The sequence below is a fragment of the Dendropsophus ebraccatus genome, chromosome 10, assembly GCF_027789765.1.
Source record: "Dendropsophus ebraccatus isolate aDenEbr1 chromosome 10, aDenEbr1.pat, whole genome shotgun sequence".
NCBI lineage: Eukaryota > Metazoa > Chordata > Amphibia > Anura > Hylidae > Dendropsophus > Dendropsophus ebraccatus.
Genome location: NC_091463.1, coordinates 59,860,410 through 59,876,464, shown reverse-complemented (window position 1 = coordinate 59,876,464; position 16,055 = coordinate 59,860,410). Strand labels below are relative to the sequence as shown.

General features: G+C 42.7%; 1 protein-coding gene across 3 annotated transcripts in view; it reads right to left on the bottom strand.

Annotated features, from left to right (window-relative positions):
- TBC1D8B (TBC1 domain family member 8B) overlaps nucleotides 1-16,055 on the bottom strand; it is a 53,441-nt gene that overhangs the window by 8,306 nt on the left and 29,080 nt on the right. For all 3 annotated transcript variants that reach the window (XM_069942966.1, XM_069942965.1, XM_069942967.1), the window contains exons 6-14: nucleotides 12,308-12,515; nucleotides 10,710-10,874; nucleotides 10,180-10,308; nucleotides 9,366-9,516; nucleotides 8,434-8,648; nucleotides 5,807-5,924; nucleotides 3,784-4,069; nucleotides 1,115-1,244; nucleotides 617-715 (exon numbers count right to left, since the gene is read on the bottom strand). In XM_069942966.1, coding sequence (XP_069799067.1) covers nucleotides 617-715; nucleotides 1,115-1,244; nucleotides 3,784-4,069; nucleotides 5,807-5,924; nucleotides 8,434-8,648; nucleotides 9,366-9,516; nucleotides 10,180-10,308; nucleotides 10,710-10,874; nucleotides 12,308-12,515 — 1,501 coding nt within the window. The remainder of the gene's footprint in view (nucleotides 1-616; nucleotides 716-1,114; nucleotides 1,245-3,783; nucleotides 4,070-5,806; nucleotides 5,925-8,433; nucleotides 8,649-9,365; nucleotides 9,517-10,179; nucleotides 10,309-10,709; nucleotides 10,875-12,307; nucleotides 12,516-16,055) is intronic.

Below are 16,055 nucleotides of genomic sequence, written 5' to 3'. Positions count from 1 at the left end.
ACTATAATAAATATTATTACTAACATAAAAAGTGCATAGACAATCCAGCTCCACCATGAATTTCCCTGTTCAAGTACTACCTTCCATCCTTGGTAAAGACAAGACAGAAAAATTCCACAAGTGTGTGCAATTCTTCAATCTTTATTGCTTCTCTGAGAATAAAAGCACTTGACATATACAAGAGTCAATGCATTGTGACTACTCATGGTGATCTTATTCATGGTCATACTACCATTACACCTTGTGCTCCGTTTAAAGGGCTAATTATCACTTGTAGTGTAGTGATATCTGAAGCATATAACAATACCTGCAAAATGTTTGCAGTCCTGACTTCCTTGCATTCTACGTCAGTGTCCAGATAACATTTGCAGGTGATGGGATCAACGAAGTCAGTGGTGTGTAGCAGACAGTATCATTTATGGCCACTCTGTAACATCTGCCACCTGGGCAATACTCATTTGGCCTCATGGCAGAAGTGGCCCTGGTCCTGATGACTGTTTTAATATGTAGGGACCTGAGGATTTATTATACAAGTCCCAAGCCTGACCATAACAAGCAGATAAAAAACAGGAAACAAATCAGCAGAAATGTGCATCGCATGTAGATTGGTACATACCACATTTTGCTTGGTTGTCATTTCTAAAGTCTGGATGACATACAGGCGGTTTCTAGCCCGCATGCTTTCCACATCCTCGTACCGAATGGCTCCAAATCTCTGCAGATTAGAGAAAAAAGGTGATTCTGCAAATCTGTTATCTTGACTAACAGGATTAACTGCATTTAAATCTATTAAAGACACATAGTAGGAAAACATCTATGATAAAGGACTGTTAAGACAGGTTCAAAATATCACATACGACTGTACAGGTCTAGGTGACAATAAAATGTGCCTAAATGTGATAAAACATTTTCACTAGAGATGAGCGAAAGGCTGCCTGGAAAACAAGGCTGCAGCCATAGGCCATAGTCTGTATCCATGTTTTCTAGGACTCCCTGGGGCTGCCTCCAAGTTCTTCGGCCACCGGTAATCATATTCCACACATGCTCAAGGTTTGCTCATCTCTAATTTTCCCATTTGCAAGTATGGTGTAGACCACACGCAGGTTTAGCATACCTCATTTGATTCCCTGATAAGTTCTGTGATGTCCACCTTTGTGCTGTTCCTCTTTCTATCCGCTGTAGCAGAGGCTTGTTGTACACTTGAGGGAAGCGGGCTGTCTTTATTCACGACGTTGTCAAAAAACCTGCAGATAATCAGTTACTGAAAAATCATTAGGCATCTTAACACTACAGAGTGCAAAACCTCTCCAACAATACTTAGCTCTGAAAATCAGATTTGCTAGTGCCATTGCAGTTCACAACGAAGGCAGAGTTCACATATGTGTCGTCCTTTACATTGTTTTGCTCCATAACTGGAGCAGAACAATGAAGAAAGAACTGCACTGGTGGATCTGTTGCCAGTAAAATAGAAACCAGACAGACCCTACTGGCTTTAATGGGGTCTGCCTAGTTTCCATCATGGCATCTGTCATTTAGCAAACAAAATAGTGCAGGATGTGGAATATTTAATGACAGAGCCCCCAATGCAGGTGTGAACTCAGCCTAAAAGGAAAAAAAGATTTCTTTGATTATAAACAGTCAATTAGAGCAAAAAGAAAAATAATATACTGTGTAATACAGGGGTCTCAAACTCACGGCCCGCGGGCCAACTGCGGCCCTCGGGACACTAGTTTGCGGCCCCCACCTCAATGGTAATTTTACTGTAAGTGCGGCCCAGCCCCGGATTAAATGCCTGCTGCCCCGAATCTTTTTTTCCCCGGCATCTTGCTGTGGCCTGCCGTTGCGTACGCGTTGATTGGATGAGTGCAGCACGTCCGGCCGCAGCGGCTCCACGCTCCCTCCCTGCGCTGATTTGATTGGACAAGGACATCCGGGCGCTACGTCGGGTGGGCGGTGTGTGAGGCTGCCGCTGCTACCCGAGGTGAGGAGGCCGCGGCCCCCATGATGTGGAAGCCGGTGGGGAGAAGGAGGAGGCCGATGGGGAGAGGTAGGATGCCAAAGGGGAGAAGGGGGATGCCGGTGGGGAGAAGGAGGAGGCCGGAGAGGAGACATGGGGGAGGCCAAAGGGGGGAGGGGAATAGACATTTGGCCTGCTGGTTCCTAGGAGGGGTAATCCGGGATGGGGGCCCCCAGCCTGGAGAACCCCTTTAATGCAAAAGATGTGTGTGTGTGGTGGGGGTCAGGCAGTGTGTGTGTGGGGTGGGGGTCAGGCAGTGTGTGTGTGTGTGTGTGGGGTGGGGGTCAGGCAGTGTGTGTGTGTGGGGTGTGGGGGTCAGGCAGTGTGTGTGTGTGGGGGGGGTGGGGGTCAGGCAGTGTGTGTGTGTGGGGTGGGGCTCAGGCAGTGTGTGTGTGTGGGGGGTGGGGGTCAGGCAGTGTGTGTGTGTGGGGGGGGGGTCAGGCAGTGTGTGTGTGGGGGGGTCAGGCAGTGTGTGTGTGTGTGTGGGGTGGGGGTCAGGCAGTGTGTGTGTGGGGGGGGGTGGGGGTCAGGCAGTGTGTGTGTGTGTGGTGGGGGTCAGGCAGTGTGTGTGTGGGGGGGGGGGGGTCAGGCAGTGTGTGTGTGTGTGGAGGGGGTCAGGCAGTGTGTGTGTGTGTGTGTGTGTGTGGTGAGGGTCAGGCAGTGTGTGTGTGTGTGTGGGGTGGGGGTCAGGCAGTGTGTGTGTGGGGGGTGGGGGTCAGGCAGTGTGTGTGTGGGGTGGGGGTAAGGCAGTGTGTGTGTGGGGTGGGGGTCAGGCAGTGTGTGTGTGGCGTGGGGGTCAGGCAGTCTATGTGTGTGGTGGGGGTCAGGCAGTGTGTGTGTGTGTGGTGGGGATCAGGCAGTGAGTGTGTGTGTGTGTGTTCCATTCATGTTCAGAAAGTTAAATGTTAAGGAACTGTCAATGCAGACATTTGAATCTGAATAATAATAGTTACTTGTCTCTAGTCAGCAACTATATGTGGTTTTAAGATAAAAACATTTTATGACATTGGAATGTTTTTGTAAGAGCTTTTTTTGTGGCTTCTTGAGGCCCAGCCTCACCCAGACTCTACCTCCAGCGGCCCCTTGGTAAATTGAGTTTGAGACCCCTGGTGTAATATGTTCTGTAACAAGAAAATGCCTTGTTCTCCACTCAGACTGATCCCTGACTCTGAATGTACTTATAAAGACCATGTTCAAGAGACAAGGAGGAGACTTGATATCAAGCTTTACTAAGATTAGGTTATAGCTGTAGTCCCTAAAAGTTTATGCAGAATAAAGGGGGAAGAGAAGGAGAGTGAAAAAAGACAGATATGCCAGAGAAGAAACAAAGAAGAGAGAAGAAAATAAATAGAGAAAAGCAAGAGTGTGTGCAAGGAGGGAAGAGAAAGCGATGGAAAGAAACTGAAAGACCTTGGTGACTCAAGTAAGTGTTTTAGGCCGTGTTCACATTGTGTCTGTGGTATACATTTCTCATATGCACCAGGAGTACTCCCAGTGTAGGTGTCATACATGATGGAGGCCACCATAAGCCCATATAGTGCTATCACCTGAACATGATTTTATCACTACATTGGGAAATCCAGTGATCTCTGACAATATAGGATTCTATACAAGCAAGTCTATAAGAAGTGCTCTCAACACTTCTGTAAAATACCCAAAGCCCCCATCAACTGGCCAAAGAGTTTCTGTAACTGCCTGGCACAATTCTCACAGCACAGCACTGCCAAATTTTTATTGGCATCTCCTGTAATAATGCTCTATCATACCGGTTGAGGATAGTGACAGCTTCAGCATCATCTTTGCAGCCCAGCAGCTTGTCCATGTTAAAGTGCAGCACAGTTAATCCCAGCTGGAGGATGGCTTTTATTCCATCATAGAAAAAGCAGTCCACCACATTGACAGCACTCTCAATAGGCAGGACGCTGATGAAGAGGGTGAGGAACCACGAGAGGGACACCGAAGAGAAAAATGTCATGTCTGTCATGTGATCAGTCAATTGAGGCAAATGTTCTTTGATGAGTTCTTCAAATACTGCTTGATCTACCAAGGCACCTAAAACACAAGATCCTATGTGAATCTATGAAATATTCTCCAACCATTATTAAAAATACCTGTAATTTTGGGTTAATACATTCGCTACCACACATCTGTTTAATTATTTCCCTCTGGGTCCAATATGGGCAATCTTTGGTTATATAGATACCCATGGAGTTTCCTTGATCTGTGGGAGGCAGAAAGCTTTTATATATGCTCTCGGCCACAGGTGTGAAAACTTTACTGCATACATGGAATCACCCAACTGCTCCTCCGTTTAAACTATTCCTAGAGAAATTGTCTTCTATTATGAAAATGGATAGAGTGGAGGCTTCGCAGAGGAAGGAGACTCATGTGGAGAGATTTTTTGATTATTGAGAGTTACATTGCTCCGCAGATTCAGCGTTCTGTTAAGGAGTGCTTCTGTTTAACTACGTGGTATCAAAAGAGCATCTTGGCTGAGGATCCTCTCTTTGATCTGGGGTTAGACAGAGTGTCCCATGCACATAGACTAGGAGGTTTGGTTTGAGCCTCTTACGAGAGCTTCAGATGTTTACAGTTATACATGTACTTTTGTTGTTCTTTTTTTCTTGTTATTCTTTAAAGGGGATCTCCGGATAAGAAAAACTTGTTTTCTATTAAAAGTACATTAAAAGTTATATAGATGTGTCTATACAATGTATTACTGTATCTGTGTGGTTCTGCCACACTGGTAGCTGATAGAAATCCAGGAATAAAAAAAAAATGGCCCCTGTGCTAATTCACATTGTCTCCTGCTCCTTCTACTCTCCCACCTTTAGGAGACAAAGATTCCATGCCTCTGTCTCACATTGTGTGTGTTTGCTAGAGGACAGGCTGATGATGCAGACAGGGGGCAGGATGTGATCTCACAGGAGGCTTGGCCGGATCCCCCAATCCCCTGAGTGATTCACCATCTCTGAATTGCCAGAAGCAGGTGCAGCACTAATTTTACTGAGTGTGATGGGTGGGGGACTGTGATGACCAGCTGAGGTAAAGCATTGCATTCTGGGAACTGCTCAACCAGGAAGGACAGAAACACAATAAAGAACAACCCCCCCCCCCCCCTCCCCAAACAAATGGATTTTTGGTAGTTTCAAAACTGGGATAGACAGGTAAGTAATGCTATATGATTCTGTAGAAGTTTCATTTTTTTTACCTCTACCTGGAGTTCCCCCTTTAACTACATCTGCTATGGCAGGTATCTTCTCCTTGCATAGATGTTGAATTAAGCAAGACTTGCTACTTAATACCTGTGCATACCATCTGTGAAATATGTTTAATTTTTGTTGGAAAACTTTTGTTTGAAAAATCTAATAAAAACATTAACTAAAAAAAACCTGTAATTTATACGTTGCTATGTACATTGCTGCATGCTTAAGTCAGGACTCTTTTCAAGCCTGTGGCTGCTTCCTTCATTTGGCAAATGTAATTCACATGATCACCACTAAATATATTCTACATATGTAAACCTGTAGCTACATAAGGAGTCAGTGAGAAAGTGTTCTATAGAAATACAGTTATGCAGCTATAGATGTACCTGGCAAGACGTACCCCAGGGGGCATGTGGCCAGAGTGTACTGTATATCCATTTACTAAGAGCATGTGAGATATGCCCATGCCAACAGTTCATGAAAATACTGACAGTAAAGAAAATACATGCACCTTGTTTCAATCTTTTAGCAATCACATGTACAATAAATTCAGGTTCTGATCATACTGAACTTGCTTGGTTACCTATAATTCTCCGGTTAAAGTAATCTGGCAGCATCCGTTCACATACAGCCACTAGCAGCCAAAAGGCCTCCTCTTCTTTGGCGTAAAGGAGCAAAACTGAAGTAAGGATATTCATTGCCTGCAAAAGTACAAGAGTAATGTTTTCTAGCAGTGTCTTTCATTACTTCTTTTATGTGCCCAGAACTGTGTAACGTTATTGGAATCGTTTGTGTGGTGGTTAGATGCAGAAGGTCTGGCCATACACCTACATTTTATGCTCAATATATCTTTGGCAAAGGATTATCTTCTGTGAGTACAAGCAATAGAACCTAGCAAACAGCCTGACTGTGTGCCATTTATAGACAACCTTCCTTTTATGAGAATGCATACAGAGATAGCTGTAAGTCACTGAGTAGGACCACCCACTGGACTCCTAAGCCCAGAATGAACAGGAAATTAGATAAATAAGCTACCATGAAAGTTTATATCAATCTGCTCAGCTACTTTGTGCTCTGTGACATGATGCTGGCAGATCAGACTGTGTGACAAGTTTTCTTTACACTATGTCATTAGCAATCAATGAAGAATGAAAGGAGGCACTCACCAGCAGTATGTTCAGACCATCTGGCTTTTATTGCTGTGTGCAGGTGGAGACAAGGTTACAGCATAAAAGGAGAATATGTCAGCTCACCCTTAATAGCCACAATTGGCGCAGGTGTGTGTGGACCTCCTGGAAGTGAAGCACGTTCTGGCTGTATTGCGGGCCGCAACCCTGAAAGTCCATGAAACGAAAAATTCCATCCACGGCTTCAATAAAATTATGGTAGCTTTATTGGGTCATCACAAAAAGGAAAACAAAACAAAAAAAAATAATAATAAAAGATAAAAACACGCCGAAGCGTTGCAGGGTTAGAACCCCTTAATCATGGCCAATGATTGAGGGGTTCTAACCCTGAAACGCGTCAGCGTGTTTTTATCTTTTATTATTATTTTTTTTTTGTTTTCTTTTTTGTGATGACCCAATAAAGCTACCATAATTTTATTGAAGCCGTAGATGGAATTTTTCGTTTCAGAGACAAGGTTACCCACCTTGTCTCCCCCGCTCCCCCTGCGCACAGCAATAAAAGCCGGATGGTCTGAACATACTGCTGGTGAGTGCCTCCTTTCATTCTTCATTGATTGTTCATACAGCATGTTTATTTCGGATTGAGCACCACCACATACCGGACCCAGCCTGAGACAGAGTGCCATCTAGTGGAGAGCCAGGCAGTGCCATTACTTTTTGTCTCTCTTGTTGGACTATGTCATTAGCGGAGAGAGCAGAGAGGAACTAAAGAAGAGAACTAGTTTATATAAACTGGTGTGTTAAACAGATTTGTAAATTACTTCTATTCAAAAAATCGTAATCCTTTAAAGGGAACCTCATCCTGCAAGTCCCGCTCCAGAAGCCGGCCCCTCCGCAGAGTAATCTCCGCACGAGGTTCTGCGCGCACGTTATGTAAATGAGAAGAGATGAGTCCCACGTCTATAGGAAATCTGTGCTTCCTATGGATGTCGGACTCATCTCTTCTCATTTACATAACACATGTGCAGACCGTAGGGCGGTGATTTGTCCGCAGAGGGGCTGGCTCCTGGAGCGGGACTTGCAGGATGAGGTAAGTATCCGGGGCTCCACCGGGGGGTCGGGCAGGCTTTTCCCTCTGTTCTCAGGTGACAGGTTCCCTTTAAGTAGTTATCAGCTGCTGCATGTCCTGCAGGAAGTGTTTATTCTTTCCAGTCTAACACAGTGCTCTCTGCTGCCACCTCTGTTTAAGTCAGGAACTGTCCCCATAGAAAACCTCTCCTGCTCTGGACAGTTCCTGTCTTGGACAGAGGTGGCAACATCAAGAACCATGTAGGACTAGAAAGAATAAACTTCCTGCAGGACATACAGCAGCTGATAAGTACTTAAATGATAAATATTTTTAACTAAAGTAATTTACACATTTGTATAACTTTCTGATTTGATTAAAAAATATTTTTTTTCTGCCAGAGTACCCCTTTAATTTAATATGAATTAAATATGCAGTAAGCTCTTCCCTCTAGTGGTGGCTTCCGGTAAACAGAATGTTGTGTTTTAATCTTATGTACTGCATATTCAAGGCACTTGAAGCTGTTTTAAAATTAAAGAATTCAGACAGCCATAAATATATATTATTAAGAAAAAAGATATTGAACTTATTTTCAAATAGTGGACAGAACAAGTGCATGAAATACAGAGTACACCATTCACTGTACAAATGTGTTAGTCTAAAACACAAAACATTTGATACAGATATCTATACATAGAAGGATAACTATTTAAGCAACACATATGGTACTCTGGGTCACTAGATATTAGCATTCTCCTCGGCTGTGAACACTATGAAGTCATTCTGTTCTGTCACTACTTAATAAACATGTTGTTCACTATAGACAGGTCAGACAGAAGACTTGGCAGGCCCTGTATAAAACATCCTGTTTAAGAACAATTAAAATGCAAACAAGAAGCTGTAGAGGACACATTGACAAATCACCATTAACTTTTATATATAAAGTGAACAATGTCTTCAGTACCAAGCGTCCAAACATCTACAATTCTTAGAGCAAATAAATAATAATCAGCTAACCTGACAATATCCGATTTTGGGGTTCCTGTAAGCATATGCAGTTAACACTCTCCTCAATGCAGAGATGCCGGTGTCACTCTGAAAGGCTGGATGCTCTGGCAGTGATCTGCGCAAATCTCGCTCAATCTCGTCAGTAGCCAATGTGCACGTACCTAGAGACTTCTCCACTATTTCAGTGTAGTAGCCTGGGTTAGCCCCCATGTCATTAACGGCACCTAGCAAACAATAAAGAAGAGAAGCTGTATTAATGAGAAGAATGTATAAGACTGGATTGCTCTCTAGTGAAGGAAGTATCTCAACATGGAGCCATTAAACACCAAGCATTACAACTCATGAGTATATTGTTATTTTCAGAGTAATGATGTGAAATTTGGATTCCCTGCTTACAAAAGGAGCCATATAAGCAGTATGAGTGAATGGCTAATATGCTTCTCCCTAACACATTACTAACATTGAAGCGGTTGTCCACAGAAAATCTTTTTCTTTCAAATCAACTGCTGAATTGTTATTTACTTCTGTTAAAAAATCTGAAGTCTTCCCATACTTATCAGCTGCTGTATGTCATGCAGAAAATGTTTTATTTTCAGTCTGACACAGTGCTCTCTGCTGACATCTCTGGCTGAGACAGGAACTCTGTCTCAGTTTTCTATGAATCCGCATAGAAAACCTCTCCTGCTCTGGACAGCTCCTGTCTCGGCCAGAAGTGTCAGCAGAGAGCACTGTGTCAGACTGAAAATAAAACATTTCCTGCAGGACATACAGCAGCTAATAAGTATGGAAAGACTTGACATTTTTTAATAGAAATAAATTACAAATCTATATAACTTTTTGACACCAGTTGATTTAAAAAAAAAAAAAAAAAAGATTTTCACTGGATAACCCCTTTAAGAATCCTATATTAAAGGTTTTCAGAAGAAACGATAATAAGTTACCTGAGAAAAGGAGCCAGAGCTCTCCCCTCAATGTCTCCGGGATGCCTCTGACTACCAAGTTCCGAGTTCTTCTTGTACGAAACATACTAACTCCTCGGCCACATTCTGAGAAAAGGATATTCCACGACTGCTCCTTCATTTTTTCTTTCAACTGCAGAAATAAAAAGCTAGATACGTGGGCTGTCACTATAAAATAGGGTGTGCCTTTCCAGAGAGCTGATCTATAGGTAAAATTTTAAAGGACTACTTTAAAGGACTGTTCTATTCAGACAATCCTTGTTCACGTTCTTTATGAGAATAAATGGAACTCCCCACATAGAAGGGGTGGATCCCTTCTCTGGACCCCCTCTATAACCCCATTTTCATATACACTGAAACTCTGAACATCTGTTTAGAAAAGTCCACAGCGGACGCTCCAGGGGAAATGTATACCCAGCTGCATCTTTCACTGGAAAAATAAGTAGCAATCACATTAAATGACCCCTTCAATGAAAAACCAAAGTGGAGACATATGGACCATCATATATTATGGATGTTAATGGCTTAAGGGGAAAAAAGGCACAATAAAAATTCAAAAAATAACAGGCTAAGTCAATGAAAGGGTTAACGCAAGCTCTTGTTAATACTCCCATGCAAATGCTTCATAGAAATTTTATGAGATGACAGATGGCTAGCAATTTTTTTTTTAGAGATGTTATATTCTTATGTATAAACAAGTACCGGTAATACCTCTTTTTTTATAATACATCTGTAATTTACTAGTGTATCCGCTCAGTAAACATAAGACACATTGGTCTGTTTCCTTTATCCTTACCATTATTGGATCCAGGTTTTCAGCATCTTGAGGATGGAAAACAGTCATTAATGCTTCTGTGCTGACTGTTTTACTAGAGCACATAGGGTGTTCATTCTGGAAGTCTGCTGCATTGTCATTGTAGGCAGCCTGCAGTATGGGAAGGACATTTCATATATGAATGTAGGAAGCTGATAGACTGCATGAAAGGCTGAAGTAATAATAAGTGAATGGGTCATATCAGAGCGTAAAAACCATATAACATAGCACAACAGTAAACTAAATCAAGAATCTAATCTAGGACAGCAATGTAGTGACTACCTATGTAATACAATGGAGATCTATAAAACATGCTCCAATCAGAACAGTGATACATTAAAACTACCTATTGATTTTGTTAATACTGTATTAATACATATGACATCACTAAACCTGAATTATTAACACTAAGTAGCGAGTTACAAGTGCGACACGAGTACAATGCTAAAATAATCGGGAGGCGCTTTCAAGCAACCTAATTTTTTAACATAATATATTATATGGATCCTTACCACAGGGTAGGCAATATGCTGGGGACTAGTCACAGAACATTTAGACCTCAGTCTAGCTACCAGGGAGTCAAAGTCTCGAACTTCACTGAAACGGAAAATATTCTTCCCCTTGGTACTGATTGTCACAGCCCTTGTGGAGGCATCAGACTTCTCTATCCCAACAATCTGCAGATAAAAGGGGTACAACATTTACTAAAAATACAGAAAGCAGATAGTGATGGAGATAAAGAATAAAAAAAAAGTTTTACTGAACCTTACATACAGTAAAGTAAAATTTATAAACATAAAGATCTTTGGATCAACATATTAAAGAGTAAGCAGGGAGACCTTATAACAGCATGGAGTCACATCTAATGGCCATGGGAAAAGAGGTAGGCTATCCCTTAGAGATCAACCCAGATCCCAAGGGTACACAGGTCAGTCACCTGGTCCCAGGCAAAATAGATCCTGACACCCAGAACCATTCCCCTAGATGTTCTTTGATCTACAGTAGTCTCAATATAACAATTTACCACAAATATACATAAAAAAGACATGGCCACACATCCCCATGCTATATGGTGATGGATTGTTTCTCACCACAAGTTTCCTAAAGTAAATAAGAGGATCTTTATGCACCTTTTGACCAAATTGCTGTTCATTTCACACTTTACAACCACCTCACTGAATTGGATCTCGGACCTAATAGGTCCAGCTTTGAACACTCTAAGACATGTCAAAAGTTTTTCCAAATGACAGTGACACTTTAAAGTGACACTGTCACCCTCTTAGGGTACTATTACATGGGCCAATAGGGGCCCGATAACAACTGTAAACTAGCGCCGATCTGCTAGATCGGCACTCGTTTACTGGGCCTATTACACGGCCCGATAATCGTTTAACAAGGGCTGCAGGGACATTGTTACTGATGTCCTTGCAGCCCTTGCTTAGATGGTATACATTACCTATCCATGCTCCAGGGCTGCTCCTGCGGTCTCCTTCTCCCTGGGTCCCGTGCGCTCTAGCTTCACAGCGGCCTGTCAGGCGGTCCCAACCTGTGATTGGCTGAGTGGCCTGTCAGCTGACAGGTCGCTCTGAAGCTGCAGCGCGGGATCTGGGGAGAAGCGTATCGCAGGAGGTAATGTAGATCGTCAGTCGACGGCCGCACACCGTTATTACACGTAGCGGTGCGCGGTTGGCGCCCGACAATTATAGGTTCTAACCTATATCAACGATCAGCCGATGACAACGATCATCGGCTGATCGTTGTCTTTATTACACGAAGCGATAATCGGCCGAATCAGGCCAATTCGGCAGATTATCGTTCTGTGTAATAGTACCCTTACTCCATGTGTTGTTCTCTGCGCCATCCAGAAGCTTAGATGCTGCACATTCGATATATACCTGCAGAAAATGTGTCTATTTCTTCTTTCTGTTGTAAAATCGCTTCATTTCATCAGTGGACAGTGTCACCTAGGCGGGGCTTCACAGCAGGAAGATGGGGCCCAACTGCCATGAAGCCCCTCCTAGGTGACACTATCCACTAAAGAAATGAAGCCAGAGTAAGAGGTTGACAATATCACTTTTACAAATGTGTGTTGGATTTTTATCAGCAATACCTCTCTTAATGGAATGACTGTGCAGTATAAACTGCCATCATGGCTTGCAAAACAAATGTAGTTCTCGGAAATACACATCTTGCCCAGTGCATTGACATGGGTGAAGGGTATCCACAGGAAACATTCATGCACCTCTTTTAAAATTTCTTCTTTGGGCAACCTAAAGTATGTAGTGAAATGTTCACTGTGAGCTCGACTCTCCAAACCCCTAAAAGCAAAGAAGATCAAGTTAAATGAGTGATCTGAACAATTGTTGCTATAAACTTAAAGCATTTTCAAAAACCGCCACAGTGTTGTTATAGCTCTTCAAAGTGGTGACAAGATGGTTTAGGATTCTTAGTGCTGTTTTTGAGCTCCGCAGAGCCCCACTATGCTGCACAGCTATTTCTTGTTCTTTCCATTTGCCAGTAGTACTCACACAGGTACTCCTCTCTGCTATGTCATGAAATAGTGCTGGTCAAAGAGCAATGGACTGGCATGCATTTTGCTGGGACATGATTTACAGTACACTATCATCGATGGCATGTTGGGGGGGGGGGGTCTGCAAGCTGTTATGTTAGCAGAAAGGAAAGAAACAGCAGCATCACAACAGGGAGGGGGATACAGTAACTACTAAACTATAGCTATGATAATACAGGTGACAAGCTTGCAGGCTCAAAGGGACAGGGAAGGGATTACATTTAGGAAGCAGTACTGTGTACTTACATTAGTAAGAACACTGGTATTTACAAAAGGGACAGCTGCCCAGAACTTTATGGGTGGTCAGAAATGAGAAAGAAACCTTGATTTACCTTACAGGCACAGCATGGGCCCCCTGGAAGAGGCAGATTGCAATTACATTGCATACCCCTATCTCTGCCTCATTCCCATTTCCTGCGTTTTATCCTGGGCTCTTTGCTGCTAAAGACAGATTGAACCTTTATCACTGCGGCATGTAGTAATCTTAAATCAATCAACTTTTATTAGATATATATTAAAATCCTGAAAAAATTTACAAGAAATAGAGATGGGGAGAGTGTGATCATTCAGTCACCTGCTAGGGTATAGTCAAACCAACATCACATTGATACTCAGGCAATAATGTCCAATCCCCAAATAGAGATTACTTGGGCTGCTAGTTAAAATAAACAAACACCCAAAAAACAACAACAAAAAAGTAACAAATTTTAGCTTCTATCACCAGGGTTCCAACTTGTTTCACCACACCAGGGCTAAACATAATGTAACATAGCTAAATAACAGCAGAAAATCAAATACAATACATTATTTGCCAAAAGGAAAACCCTGCACAATGCCCATACATTGGCATGCACTAGCAGGTATCAATGGTGCGATCACCAGTGTAGGTGAATGATGCCCCGTGATCCCGTGTCCATAACAAGGAGAGACAGATTGAGCCTAACAACAGGCAGTGGACAACAGTTTGGAGTCATCTATCTAGTGCAGAGAACCTTCGTGAATTAACATTTCTAGGTAATTATATACTGAGGAAAAACTGTGAAATTATATTTCGAGCCATTTACTTTCCAATACCTAATCTATTTGTGATACAACCCCTAACCCCGCCTGTCTCCTGCAGAAGCCAGCCTGTCTCAGTGTCCCATAGCCCGTCTATTGGAGAGCGCACGCTCCTATGCAGCCGCCGCTCACCGCTTAAAGAAGTGACGTGGCAGCAGAAGAGCGCGCTCTCTCATTTACTTACAGCAGGACACTGAACACGGCGGGTTTCCGCCGTATTTGCTAAGTGTGAACATACCCTTAGGGTTGCTTTTGTAAAACCCTCCTCCTGTAGTTTGCCTATGCAGTGTTATTGCATTTCAAGTGCATTACTCTGTTTTTTTCTAGAACCATCGCTGGACTGTGTGTGCTGAAATGTATAAGAATACAGTACTTTACACAGGGAGCACCTTTAGCACTGTAGCAGGTGAGGCCTGCTTTTGCATTCTAATGGATACAATATTAAATACTTTTAAACATTAATGTATACAATTTCAAAGGGATTGTTTGATTGTAAACAGTATTGAAACAATAAAAGAAGATTAAAAAAGGCACAATAAAATGTACAAAGTATCTGCAACTTTACTGGGTGACTAGCAATTTTCTCCAGGCTCTGTTCTCACCATGCAAATGATATCTGAACTACACAATAACTATTATGGAGTACTGAAAAAAAAAGTTTACAATGTGACCCAGGTGTTTTGCAAACTATAAAGCAGATGGCATGCTGTAAAACAAAGATGATTCAGAAGTTGTCTGAGAGGTTAAGGTGACATATTGTATAAGCCAGCAGTGTAAGGGAATATCTACAGAACATTAATAAACTAGGGACTGGCGCTCAACCAAAACAAATAACCAAATCCTTTCCAGTTTCTGAAACAGAAGAAGAACAACCCCATTCCTGCTGATATTAAATAAACCAGCAAACACTGTAATCTACATCTGTTAGTTGCTGCAGGACATAGACTATAGCAGACATATCTCTAGGAGCACCAGCAGTAATCACACATTGTTACACTGGATGAATTTTTTTTCAGTTGAGCTAAGGAAACAAAAAAGTATGCTTTTCCTTGCCCCACAATATTACATATATTCATGAGTAAGGCAGCTCACATAGTAAAATAGCCATTATATCTTACCTGTCTAAATTATTCTACAGAAACCTTATTTTCCGCCCTTCCCCTACATCGTTTTTTCAATCTAGATTGGTTAACATTTCTGTGCTGTGTAATTTATATCAGTCAGAGATCCATTTTCCTTTTAACTGCACTCCTGTTTCCTTTCAGAATGTTTGTTTAATGTGTTCCGTGATGGAGACAAGAAGCCGCCTTTAGTGTGCCAATTTCAACTGGCTGGCTCACAGAATGGCTGGAATTACTCTGCCCCCCTGTGCATAAAGATGACCTAGGTGGTGGGGCAAAGCCACTGAGTTTGGGTGACCACTGGCCCTGGACCTATAAGTGGACATTCTGAGACTGAATAAAAAAAAAAAAAGAAAAACATCTGGGGATGCTATAAGTATGTAAAGCAATATCTAGGGGCTCTCTTACATGGTTCAAGTAGTGCCACATACAAGTGCCAATCACCAAGATCAGCACTCATTTGCAGAGCCTTTACATGACTCAATGGTGTCGCTGGACTGCACAAATATTCATGCAACCTTTACGTCATCATACAGTAGCTAGCGGTGATTTGAATTCCTGCACAAAGGATGCAATCAGTCGATGAACAATAGAAGATGAAATCTACTATTTCGTTGGCTCACTGCTGGCCCTTTTATATGGGTCGTTTATCAGCAGTGAATGTTCATGCTTGCCAATAATCGCCATGTGTAAAAGGGCCTCAACACTGGAGTGTTTGCATAATAATCTAATCTAAAAAAAACATATACGATCCAGGAGAGAGAGAAGTGCTGCACCTAACACCTATGGCTGACACTAATGCCTCTTGGCTGCATATAAAAAAAACATCAGAAGTTTGTGTGTAAATTGATGAAGCCACACTGCCCCATGTACCAACGTGCAGGTCTCTGATGCACATGTGTCCCTACACTAAGTCCACACTGTGTCGGTCAGTGACCACCACCCCCGCCAGGCGTGCACAGGCAGGGAAGGGAGGCCATGGAACGGCCCTGCAACCCCCATGTCCCAGGACCAGACCCAAAAAAGCCCCCCCAAAAAACACCCAGCCGGCACCAACGGTGGAGGAGGTTGCCCCCAAACAGCACAAGTCTGGATAAGGTATTACACTC